Below are 12,739 nucleotides of genomic sequence, written 5' to 3' on the forward strand. Positions count from 1 at the left end.
ATGTGCCTTTTCTGGGGTGGCTCCCCATTTGTGAAGTGCTCTTCCCAGGGAGGCTCACCTTGTGCCTTCATTACATATCTTTAGGCACGAGATGAAAACATTTCTTTTTCTTTTTCAATATAACTTTATTGAATAATACAATCAAATTTCCAGATATATCTGCAAAAAACACAATTGTTTACATATTTGTCAAACATAAACTATGAAAGAAGATAGAAAATAAGAGAAAGGGGGAAAAGAAAAGAAGAGAAAGAAAAAAGAGAAAGAAATACTGTTTTCCATAAACAGTAAACAGAATTACTGTTTATGAAAACCTTTCTCTATAACCAGGCCTCTGATTAACCTTCTATGGTCTTTAAAAAATGTTTGTGAGAAAGGGGGGGGAGAGTTATTGGTTTGTTTATGTTTTATTATGTACTTTTGTGTTCTCATTTTGCTTTTTTAATGTTGTGAACCACCCTGTGAACTTCAGATGAAGGACGGTATACAAATATATTAAATAATCATAATCAGACTATTTCTATATCACAAGCTCAACAAGGAAGGTCCTTCTAATAATTTGGTTTCGTCTGCAGTTCTCTATCTACTTACTTGACTGTAAGGTAAGTCACATTGAATTTAACAGCCCTTATTCTTTTTTATCTGTTTTTATTAAGTTTTTTGTTAGGAACATAGATAAACAAACAACAATGAAGAATGAAACTGAAGCCACAAGTATGTTGCACACATTTTTTGTGAAGAGAAAACACCAATTCACACCTACAGTACATAGCTATATTTCAAATGTAGTTGTCCAAAAATATTTTAGAGGTCTGTCCAAAAGTTTGTTTATGAGCAGGAGGCATTATTCCTCTCCTCTGATGAGCTATAAACACTAACAATGGATTCCAGCCCCCAAGGAATGCGTATTCTGACTTCAGCCCCCAAACTGTCCCATTCTGTTGCCTCATTTCTCAACCACCACTACACATCAAACCTTTGATCATCAACTTTGCAATGGGATGGGAGGGTGCATTGGTCCAAAGATGTGTAATATCCAAGCACACAGCAGCCAACAAAAATCCAATCCAATCTTTAATGGGACATATGTCAGGAGTGCTCTGATGGTGTTTCCTGCTTGGCAGGGGGTTGGACTCGATGGCCCTTGTGGTCTCTTCTATGATTCTATGATATTTTTGAGCAGATGAGTGTACAGGACTCTATTAATAGGGAGTAAATTCATGAGTTGAAAAGTGCTGAAATATCCACATTATTTTACCCCCCCCTTTTTTTTTACTCCTGCCCTTAAGTCCACATTTTATCCTAGCTCAGCGATGTGTTTTATGTGTACAATTGTTAACGCATGAGCAATCTGGGCAGAGAAGGAAAGGGAGCTGTCCTGGGCTCTCAGCTCATCAAATATACAACACACCAGCCACAAAGGGGTCAAAAATTAAAAATTAAATGCAGAGAGGCAAAAAGTACTTCCATGCATCACAGCAACTAAATGCTCTCCCCTTCCAAATGACAGCAAAGAGTCAGACCAAAAACCCACTCCAGTGACTCCATATGTTCTTATTTAAAAACAGCTGCTGAGAGTGGGCAAAACCAATCCAACTAAATCAGTTTTGCATACATGCAAGAGTAAAACGTTGTCTCATGTTACTGCATCATAAAACAAGCAGGAAGTGAAAGAGATGGCCAGAGAAATTATTCTGAAGGAGCAAAGAGTTACAGGTGACAAGCCCTCTTGTTAGAACAGACAATTGAAGCATCAATACCAGCTGATATTACTGAATTCAAAACGAAGTGGTGATTAAAGGGCAACTGCTGAGTGAGTATTTAAGTGCTTTGAAACCAGTTTATCACAAAAAGATAAAAAGGCATAAAGAAGTGCTTAAACCACATTCTGAAGGCAATTATAGAGCACTAAATTAAAATAAAACTATATTTCCACATGCAGATGCAAAGGTGAGAGAGGACCTTGAGGTTTAGAGGCATTCCCAAAGAGGCAGAGGAGCTTATTGATGAAAGAATCATTAAGGAGTTAGCCAAATGGTTAGAGCTTCAAGAAGACGAAATAATTAAAGGCACAGAGAAAATATTCAGAGTGAAATCAGATGTTGCTAAAGCAAACAAATGACCTGGAAACTGTTTGATATCTTTCAACTCAAGTCAAATTAGAGATAAAATTTTGCAAACCAGTAATAAAAGAAGACTCAGAATTGGGGAGAAATACATTATTATCGATAAAGGAGATTCCTTCACACCTGTTGAGAAAGAGAGACAACTATACATTTCTGACTGAAGCATTAAAAGCAAACTCCATTGTTTATAGGTGGGAGTTTCTGGAGGGAATCTCCTTCTTTAAAGGGGAAAGGCGGAGGTGTGTGACAGCGGACAAAGCTGCTTGAATCCTGCTTGAGGGTTTGCCACAGGCATCTGGGTGCCCACTTTGAGAACATGATGCTGGACTAGTGGGCCATCAGCCTGATCCAGGAAGGTCTCCTTATATTTTTATGTGTGTAAGGATTACCCTAATATCACTTTTTTGAGGGTGACTACACAGGATACAAAGGTTCTGAGTAAAGAGGAATGCCCCCTTGACGCCAAAAAGATTGCCCACCCTACAATAACAATCATTGTCCAATGGTGGGTTTGTCCAATACTATGCAGGTATTTTCATCGATGAGAAACAGAGAAACCAGCTGCTATCATGTATATTAGGATAAAAACATAACATATATAGGGCAGTTATTCAACTAAGTTTTATTTAGCACAGAGCCACTGAAATTAATTAGCATGCCGAAGTTAAAAAGGTAAAGGTAAAGGGACCCCTGACAGTTAAGTCCAGTCACGAACGACTCTGGGGTTGCGGCACTCATCTCGCTTTACTGACCAAGGGAGCCGGCATTTGTCTGCAGACAGTTTTTCCAGGTCATGTGGCCAGCATGACTAAGCTGCTTCTGGGGAAACCAGAGCAGTGCACGGAAACGCCGTTTAACTTCCCGCTGGAGCGGTACCTGTTTATCTACTTGCACTTTGACGTGCTTTTGAACAGTATATGCCTAAGTTAGGTCCATTCATTTCAATGAGTAAAACTTAGTTAAATAACATTCCACACAATGCTAAAGTAGAGGGAAACACAGTTTAAGCCTAGCCACTAACATGGTCTGTTGATACAGCCATCACCAGACAAGAAATATCTACTGTAACAGCTACCATATTGGCAAAATGTTGTTGTTGTCTATAAGACACCTGGAGTCCTGTCAGGGGGAAAGGCGGTTATAAATAAATAAATAATTCAACATGTCATCAGATTTCAAGGTATTTTCCCAACAGCTTGAAGCATGATTCTCCTCCAGTGTTACAAGCTCCACCTTCAGTTTGATACGACTTTTGTAGGTAGCTACCTAAATATTATATAGCATTTTCTTGTACAATTCTAAAAGTTTAAAACTCTGTTGAACTCATTAGAACAAGCAAAGTTTTGTATTATACAAATCAATCATGCATTTTATTTAAACATGTACACAGTTTAAAACATGAATGTCACCAGATAGATAACTCCAATCAATTCTTAGAAGATGTCAAGGACTGAAAAAGCACCTCCTTATGCTTTTGGATGAGCTTTTTAAACACTTACGAGTAGAAGAGGTGCACACAAATTTGTTGAGGATGGAGGATACAATTTTGCTTAACCCATCCCCATCATCAGCTTCTGTTAGCAGCCTCTTAAAACAAGGACAGGGTATAGATATAGCTGCCATACTATAGTTTCTCTTGCACCATAGCACAGTGAGCTGCTTCTCTCTGCATCAAAGCAAGAGGCAGCTGAGATAGCAAAGCTGCAATAGCCAAGAATTTCAAACCCCTCTATATAACATAACTTTGACTAGCAATTAACATTAATACACTTCTTTTATTTCTTACCTTATTTGACCATTTATAAGCCTGAAGCAGCTGGCTGTAGAGGGGTGTTTTGTCCTGAACAGGATCTAAACTCAACAATCCACTATTGTGGAGAGGATGGTTCTCCGATGGCTTGCCTACAAGATTACTTAGACGTTCCAGTTCACTAAAATAAAATGAAAAGCCATTAAATTATGGTATTTAACACAGCATATTTTGTTAACTCTTATGTGGTTTTGTCATATTTTACTACACAGTAGTAGCACAAGCAGGGCAGCTTCATTCACTGGGCTTCTCAACATTGCACATCACTGCTGGGTACCAAGAGTAAGAGGGGCAAGGGGAAGGCACTGGGAAGCTCATTGTAGCTGCAGTGGCAGGAGCATCGGATATGTTTGTTTATAATTATATTTTGGGAATGATTCATGTTCTTATGTAGCTGCATTGTTTTATACTTTCTGGATGTCCCATGCTCATATTATAAAGTAGTTGTGTTTTGTGTTCTAAATCAAGCACTTCTAGGAATTGTTTCTTTTTGTTTTCTAATGAATTTCTCATTAATAAAAAATTTGGTGTGGAACAAGCAATTTTTTGTTATGAAAGTTTGTCCCAGAGAAAAAGTATGAGAATCAGTGTCATAATGCATCACCAGTAAAAAGAAACAAACTGGGAAGTTATAGTGCTGGGAGAGACTCTGAGCCAGAGACCCTGGAGAACCACTCTTTTACAACTGGTGTACAGGTCCCTTGACCAGGTCACATACCCTCACCCAAGCTATCTCAAAACTGTCAGATTAACAGGAGACAAATATAGGATCCCCTGCATCTAAAAAGTTTGAAGACTTTCAGTACAGACAGGGGAGAAAGGTAGATGCATTCTCCAGCTCTCTTTATACTTCATACCCTCAGTGTTTTCGCCTAGTTGGAATGCATTGTGGAAAGAAGAAAAGAAAATCTATAAAAATTTATTTACAAAAAAAGAGAAATGTGTTCCTGAACTAAGTTGATGCCTCCTGCTTTTGTGGATGGAGGATAGAGAGATGGTTTGAGAAAGTAGCCTACTGTGCAAAAGTAGCATTTATACCTGTTGCTCCACCCACTTTTGCCTCTAGCCACCCACCCACCACAGACATGTGGCCCTCAGAAGGCTGCCTAGCAGGGAATGTGGCATTTCATTACACTTCTGGTTAGAATCCTCTTTCTTTCCAATTAACCTATCTTTTTTCAGTTTCTGCCCCTGGGTCTGCTGGTCATTCCCCAGCACCTGACAGTCACAGTAACACCCCAACCTCTTAACACAACACATCCAACAATTAACAACCATCCTCCCTTCTAGCTTGCCCCAAACCATATAGCATCCAGAAGATAGACCTCCTCTGGACCTAGAGGTTTCACTGTTTTGCTGTGCAGAGCATGGCATATCCAGTTAACAACAGCATTGCTGTGGCTTGTCCAAACAGCACAGAATTCAGAAGGGAGATGGTCCCAGAACCTGTATGGTTCCAGAACACTGTGCAGCTGTGGCAAGCATGGCATCTCCAACAACAAACCTTGCCCAAGACCACAAAGCTTTCAGAAGGTAGACCATCCCTGCTGTGGAAGTTCCACTGCACAGGTGTGGAGAGCATCTCCAAATATCAACCACTACCCTTTGTGGCTTGCCTTAAACCAAGTTGTATTCAGAAGAAAGTATTGCCTCTGCACATGGAGGTTCCATTGCAAAACTGTAGACAGCATGGCATATCCAATTAATAACAGCAGCTACTCTCCCTTGTGGCTTGCTATGAACGAAGCAGCATTAACCTGCCCGTGGTGATTTCCACGGCATAACTCTTCAACGAACAGCAGCAGCAACCCTCCCTTAAGGCTTGCCCAAACCCACATAGCCTTCATAAAACAGACTGTTCCTGAACGTGGAAGTTCCACTGTTCAGTTGTCACAGCGAATTAGCATTTCACTGCATATCGAATTCCATATCTAATTGGGGGGTCGCCTTTTTCTCAAGCATTTCTAGCCTTGTGGGCACCATCTCCTCATCCCAGAAACGGGAGGAAGGGAGGGGGGAGTGTCGCCCAGGGCAACCTCCTCCTCGGCAGGTCTTTTTCCTCTTTCCCTTCCTCCTCACCCCAAGTCTCGGCTGACGGAGTGGAGGCTCTCTTGGAAGATGGAGACGAAGCTCTTCTCACGGCCCTCCAAAGCCTCCTTGTTGCGCCTGCCGTCCTTGAGGCAATCGAAGACGCGCGTGACGCTGGAGCGCAGCGCCTGGATAGCCGAGATAGCCTGGGCAAAAGCCTCCAGGTTGACCCCGGCGCTTAACACCCCATCCGCCATCTTTGGCCAGCAACCTCCTGTCGGAAAGCCGGAGCGCGAGGATAAACCGAGAGGAGCTCGGGGAGGAGTACTCCGCCGCCGCAAAGCAGGCTGGGAGATGTAGTGCACGGAACTTGGGCAAAAGAGACTGAGGGACGCTGCTGTCGCAAAGCAGCCTGGGAGACGTCCCCTCCTCCCTCCCCCCAAAAAGCGCGGAGAATGAATCCTAAAGGGCAAGAAGACGCTTCAGCCACAAAGCAAGCTGGGAGATGTAGTCAGAGAGAAGTTTTTCAGGAGGTAGAGAGGCGTGTGATTGAAATCTGAGTGGTTTGTTTACCTCCTGTCTGCCAGGTTACCTGTTTAATGGTCACTTGATTGGATTGCTTGGGGAGCCTGGCCAGTCTTTTGTAATGACAAATACTTAGTTCCTGGGCCAGGTCACAGCCTCACAACCTATTCATATCTTAAATGTGCCCTTAAGACAGGATTTATGAAGGAAAAGACAATGGGGAGGCTTTTCCATTTTCCTTTGACCTTGCAGAGAAAACATTTGCTCAGTTTGGGAATCAAAATGGTTTCAGGTCGGTCTTCCTGTGCTGATCTATGTACGTGCTTGGTTGTTACACTTATGAACATTTAACATATATCTAAGACCTCAAAATTCCTAGTCACAATGAATAATGCTTCCATTGTTTTATCTTATGCATCATCCACATCTGGGCACTAGAGATGGCAGATTAGAGACAGAACATTTTCCTTCCTTGAAACCACCAATGAGGCAAGATAGTCACTTATGGTAACTCATTGCCCAAAAAGAGGATATACATTTCCCCCCCTTCTTTCCTCTTAAGGAGCTTAAGGTAACATAAATGCTTCTCATCTTCTCCATTTTGTACTCACAACAACCTTGTGAAGTAGGTAAGCCCTGATAGATAGTGGCTGGCCCAAAGTAATCCAGTGGGCTTCATGTCTGAGTGGAGATTTGAACCATTTTCGCCTAGGTCCTGGTCCCAACAGGAGGTACAAATTTGCATATAATCTCTTTATAGACATTTAGACAGATATTTGCATGTTTAAAAATCAAGGCAATTAATTTCCCATGTTGTTGTTGTTTAGTCGTGTCCGACTCTTTGTGACCCCATGGACCAGAGCACACCAGGCACTGCTGTCTTCCACTGCCTCCCACAGTTTGGTCAAACTGGTAGCTTCAAGAACACTGTCCAACCATCTCACCCTCTGTCGTCCCCTTATCCTTGTGCCCTCCATCTTTCCCAACATCAGGGTCTTTTCCAGGGAGTCTTCTCTTCTCATGAGGTGGCCAAAGTATTGGAGTCTCAGCTTCAGGATCTGTGCTTCCAGTGAGCACTCCAGTGGGCTGATTTCCTTAAGAATAAATAACCTCAAATAAATCATTCAGTTAAGTCCAAGCTTGGATCATCCAAATCAGTACTACTATAAATTTGCCCCAATTTGTTTTGCACCCAACCTCCAAAATAAATTCAATATCAGTCACCACATCATTCCTCCAACCCCATCCCAGAAATGAAATTAAAGATGAACAGCATGCACTTTGGATGATGGAAAGAGAACACTGTCTTGCACAGCCATTGAAATACTTTGCTGTCCAAAGGAGTACTGGGGAATCTGGTCCTCCAGGTGCTCTTTGACTCCTGCTCCCATTGTCCTTGACCACTGACTGGCAAGAGTTGATGGGAGTTGGAGTCCAACATGTGGAGGACAGCAGTTTTCCCCTGTAGCATAGGGTGAGAGGCAATCATCTGCCCCTACTTATTCTACTACTTATTCTACAGTCCAGCTCTCCATCAAGGGATTCAGTGTCAGTCAGGGAAAATTGAGTGGAGTCAGGATCCAGTGAAAGCAAAGAAGATCTTTATTTTTCTGCTGCAACAGAGTTCACACACATACACACACACACACACACACACACACACACCTTTCAATGACCCAGAACAAAGGTGTGCAAGAACTTTTGAAGACTTTAGAAAGTATTAGCCCAGCCCCTTAGCCAAAGACCATCCAAAATGCATTATACATACATCACAGAAAAAGGCGATCTACAACAGAAATTTGATAGTGTGGCTTGTCTCTCTTGCATTACTGATTGCATTACCAGGTTAGTTTGAGCCAGTCTTTTGAGATGATAAATACCGTATTTTTTGCACCATAACACTCACTTTTTTCCGCCTAGAAAGTAAGGGGAAATGTCTGTTCGTGTTATGGAGGGAATGCCTACGGGTGGCATGCCTACGGATTTTCCTCCTCTAAAATCTACCTGCGTGTTATGGTCGGGTGCGTGTTATAGAGCGAAAAATACGGGTACTTTAGTGCTTGAATCCAAGTCACAGGCACACCCTATTCATATACAAAATACACCATTAAGAAACTGTTGCAGGAATTTATGTTTGGTTGGGGGGGGGTTGCCCCTCCAGCAGATATCATGCACATGCAGCCCACTACCAAAATCAGCACAATCACTTTTGTGACTTTTGTTATTTGTCCCCACAAAACACTTCATCATAGTTTCTTCCTATCTATTCAAAGCGCCTTTGCTACACAATACCAAATGTAACAATTCACTGATAAATGTATCTATGTACTGGTTCACTAGGAAAACTTCAGAAATTCATATAGACATGTGAGCTCAGCTACTCAGCAGCCCCTCTGCCTGAGTGATAATTCCTGGCATCCTGATACCTGAGTGCCAGACACGTAGCCATTCCAGAAATAACCCAGATGAAGACAAAAGGGTGTGATTACAGTAACTTGGCTGGGAAACAAGGAAATGTAAACATCTATTTTGTTAAACTTGTTGGGTGTTTGGTGGAGGGCAAGGAGAACCATGGGGCAGGGTCCAGGCTGCTCAGATTACTGCCACCAGACCTCCCCTTTCATGATGTAACCATGATATATTAGTGATGTAGTTTGGGGGGGTGTAACATAGGGATTAGCAACTAATAAAAGTTTGGGTTCTCTTTTGTTTGGGGCTTCCATCTTGTTCCACCTTGTGGCAGGTGGGAGCCCTGTAGCAACAGTCTTCAATAAAGACAAAGCCTACTGGCTGATGTTTTGCTCTGATATTCCTGGCTGGTGTCCTTGTTTTTTGTCCAAGGGAGCCCTCAGATTTCTCCGTTAACAATAGGATTTGTAGCATTTGCATTTGCATAGAACTACTGGGAAAGATTTCTCCAAGATATTTCCTTCTGCAGAGGAAACATAGAGTCTTTAGGAGAGCCAAGATGGCTTCAGGATTGCTCACCTGTACTTTTTCAGACATGTAGTTTATATACTTACGTATGTGTGTTTACCTTGTGCACTTATGAACATTTATTTATTTTTGAGACCTTGGAAATCTTTTCACCATCTTTTAACCATATTTCTTGTGAGCTCTGCACTAATCACTGACCCCGCTCCAATGGTAGGTTTACAGCACAATCCTACTCATGACTTCCTCAATACATCCCTTTGAGCAGATAGGAGTTCAGGTAATGATTGTTCACTCCCACCACCATACATTATAATAACTTTTCCAGCTCTCTCAGTCAGCCATAACACACACAGCCTCATGTTCTCAACAAGAGAATGAGAAGATATGAGTGCTCCAGCAATTTTTCCTCATGTTTTTCCACTTATAAATTCTGCAGAAACACAAAGCTATCCTTAGGATGTGCTAATTTTGTCCACATAACTTCTTTGCACTGTATTTATTTTTAGACCATTTTCCTGGAGAATGGCTTTATTCCCTTTTCTTCTATGCTCTACACATAATACTTAAAACATTGTGTGGGAATAAAGTGCTGACACTCATCGTCTGTTTTACATAATGCCCTGGGGAACCAGGCTGTCTTTACTCCATCTGTTGTCTTGTGATGTAAGGCTTCCCACATTTAGAATTCATAGATACTCAGGGTTTGTCTATGTGTTGTAACTTTGTCTATGTGTTGTCTAAGATCCATTGTGGAGCTTGCACTGGTTTAACCAGCACCAGACCTGCAGGTTCTGTACTGATAAACTTGGTGAGTTAGTAGAGACACTGCTGGTTGCTTTCTTTGGAGAGTTCAACATGAATCACTTTGCAGAATGGCAGACATTTGCACCTCATGATAAACCATGGTTTATGCAAGAGCTGCAGTGAGCCTTCTGGTTGCACACTTCCCTCTCCTGCGTGGCTGGGAGGAGGACTTTAACCTTTTTTTTATACATAACCATTGTTACCTGTTTTGTAGAAACTAGGGATCATGGTTTAACATAGTGGTTCTCAAAGGGTGTGGCATTGGTGTGCCAGGACAGGAGGGGATGGCAAGTGAGTGAAGATTCAAGTCCATTTAAACATTTCAGTGTAGAATAGTATGGTATATTTTTAAAAAATGATTTGGAGAATATAGATAGATATCTTTTCAAAATGAGAGCGAGAGCATCAAGTGATACTGAGGACAATCCTAGTTGAAATCCAGAATCACAGTTTGAACAGTATTGTCTATTCTACAGTTCTCCATGACATATTGTTGTGAACAAAGATTTCAAAGTGACAAATATGAAAGATCAGAAAAGAGAAAGGTTTCTTTGCAGTGTCATAGCTAGGGGGTGGGGGGTGGGGCTAGCCGGGCTTTTTTGCCTTGAGTGAAGCCTCCAGAGGGGCGCCATAGAGGTTCCCAGTCTACGTGTGTATGCAAATGTCCATGGAGATGCCAAACTATGGTTACCAGATTTTTTTCAATGAATCCGGGGACACTTTTTTTTTTTTTTTTTTGAAGCTGAGTAGCAACAGGGAGTTAGTAGTGGGGATGGTGAGGCAAAAGACCCTGGGCCCAAGCACACAAGCATTTTGTTTAAAGGTACAAAGCCCTTCTTTTGCACCCTGTGAAACATAAATGCACAGAGTTTAAAAAAACACACTGGGCGACGGCACACTGCCCGCCCGTGACTCCCAAGCCTTCCCCGATCTCCTGAGCCCTTCCCCCTTTGTTTGGGAGAGGCTTGGGAGTCACGGGCAGGCAGCTGTTGCTCAGGAGGGCGCGTGGTTTCCCTGCCAGGCAAGGTGCAAAGCCCTTCTTTCGCACCCTGTGAAACATAAATGCACAGAGTTTTTTAAAAAACTGGGCAACAGCCGCCCAAGACTCCCGACCGTCCCCCGATCAGTCAGAACAAAGAGGGAAGGGGGCAGGAGATCTGTACCGCCAGATGTCCCCGGTTCCCCTTCGGCAGTGGCAGCGGCAGCCTCAGCAGCCCAGAGCCAGCCTGGTAGGGCAGTTGGCTTTGGCTGGCTTCAGGAGCTGCTCGCTGCCCGCTGCCATGGCGCCCACGATTTTTCCTCTCCAGAAGTCCCCATATGATGTGTTTCGCACAATACACATCATATGGGGACTTGCAGCGAGGAAAAATGCCGGGTGTCACGGCAGTGAGCAGCTCCTGAAGCCAGCCAGAGCCAACTGCACTACCAGGCTGGCTCCGGGCTGCTGAGGCTGCCACTGCCACGTTTTCCGGGGACATTCCGGGGACGGAATTTGTCCGGGGACAGATTTGCAAATCCGGGGACGTCTGGTATGCCAAACTGGATCCCTGGTGAAATAAATTACAGTTCCACCCCTGCTTCTTTGTATTGATGAGGAGATGAGAGTTCATCTCAAATTAGACCTAATATAAATGAGATTACCCAGCAAAAGCAAACTCACACCTCTCATTGTGTTTGTATACATTTTTAAGGTCACATATATAAGAGGTTCGTTTATAATTATATTTTGCGAATGATTCATGTTTTTATCTAGCTGCATTGTTTTATTCTTTCTGGATGCCCCATGACCATACTATAAAGTAGTTGTGGTCTACTGCTAGGAGTTGTTTCTTTTTGTTTTCCAATATATTTGTTATCAATAAAAAAAATTGTGTGGCACAAGCAAATTTTTATTCTGAAAGTGTGGCCCAGAGGAAAAAGTTTGAGAAACACTGGTTTAACACTTGCTATGCTCATTTTCAAAACAAGCCAAAGTCAAACCTTGAGTTAATGAAGCTGACTTGTTTAACTGACAAAACAGTAAGCCATGGTTAAATAAAACTCAAATTATTATTATTATGTATTTATTTATACCCTGCCTTTTTTCCTTGGGAAGAAAAGAGGGGGAGTGGACCGGCTGCGACTTGTGCACATATGAATGCAACCAATAAGAGCTACAAAGCTGCAGTTAAGCATACAGTATTTTATTGTATTTTGTCACGGGAACTGCCTTTGGAACAACAACAACAACAATGTTCTACTTTGTGGCTTTAATTGGTGCACAATTTCATACTTCTTTATGGTACTTCTATGTGTTTTCTTACATAGTAATCTAGGACAGGGATGTTAGGATTCATTCCCCATGTTGCAGTCATGGGATTGTTTATATCACATGACGGTGTATGTTTTCATTCCACATCGTGGGAAGTGATGGAGACAGGATGTTTATATTACTGTGTTTCCGTGATGTAGGACGTTTGTCCTTTTGTTCTTTCTCTTTGCTGTCTGATGCTGAAGAGGAAGGAGCTGA

At 42.3% G+C, this 12,739-nt stretch overlaps 1 protein-coding gene and 1 long non-coding RNA gene across 6 annotated transcripts in view; both read right to left on the reverse strand.

The window, feature by feature from the left end:
• The window catches only part of MED27 (mediator complex subunit 27), a 175,656-nt gene extending 169,347 nt beyond the window's left edge, over positions 1-6,309 (reverse strand). For 2 of the 5 annotated variants that reach the window (XM_080990653.1, XM_080990652.1), the window contains exons 1-2: positions 6,016-6,294; positions 3,913-4,057 (exon numbers count right to left, since the gene is read on the reverse strand). In XM_080990653.1, coding sequence (XP_080846779.1) covers positions 3,913-4,057; positions 6,016-6,221 — 351 coding nt within the window. In that variant the 5' untranslated portion in view covers positions 6,222-6,294. Of the gene's footprint in view, positions 1-3,912; positions 4,058-6,015 lie in introns of all 5 variants that reach the window. The other 3 variants (XR_013981653.1, XM_080990651.1, XM_080990655.1) reach the window with 3 other exon arrangements.
• The window catches only part of LOC308468471, a 253,966-nt gene that overhangs the window by 172,868 nt on the left and 68,359 nt on the right, over positions 1-12,739 (reverse strand). The window lies entirely within an intron of this gene.

Source organism: Podarcis pityusensis, assembly GCF_964106645.2.
Source record: "Podarcis pityusensis genome assembly, chromosome: Z".
NCBI lineage: Eukaryota > Metazoa > Chordata > Lepidosauria > Squamata > Lacertidae > Podarcis > Podarcis pityusensis.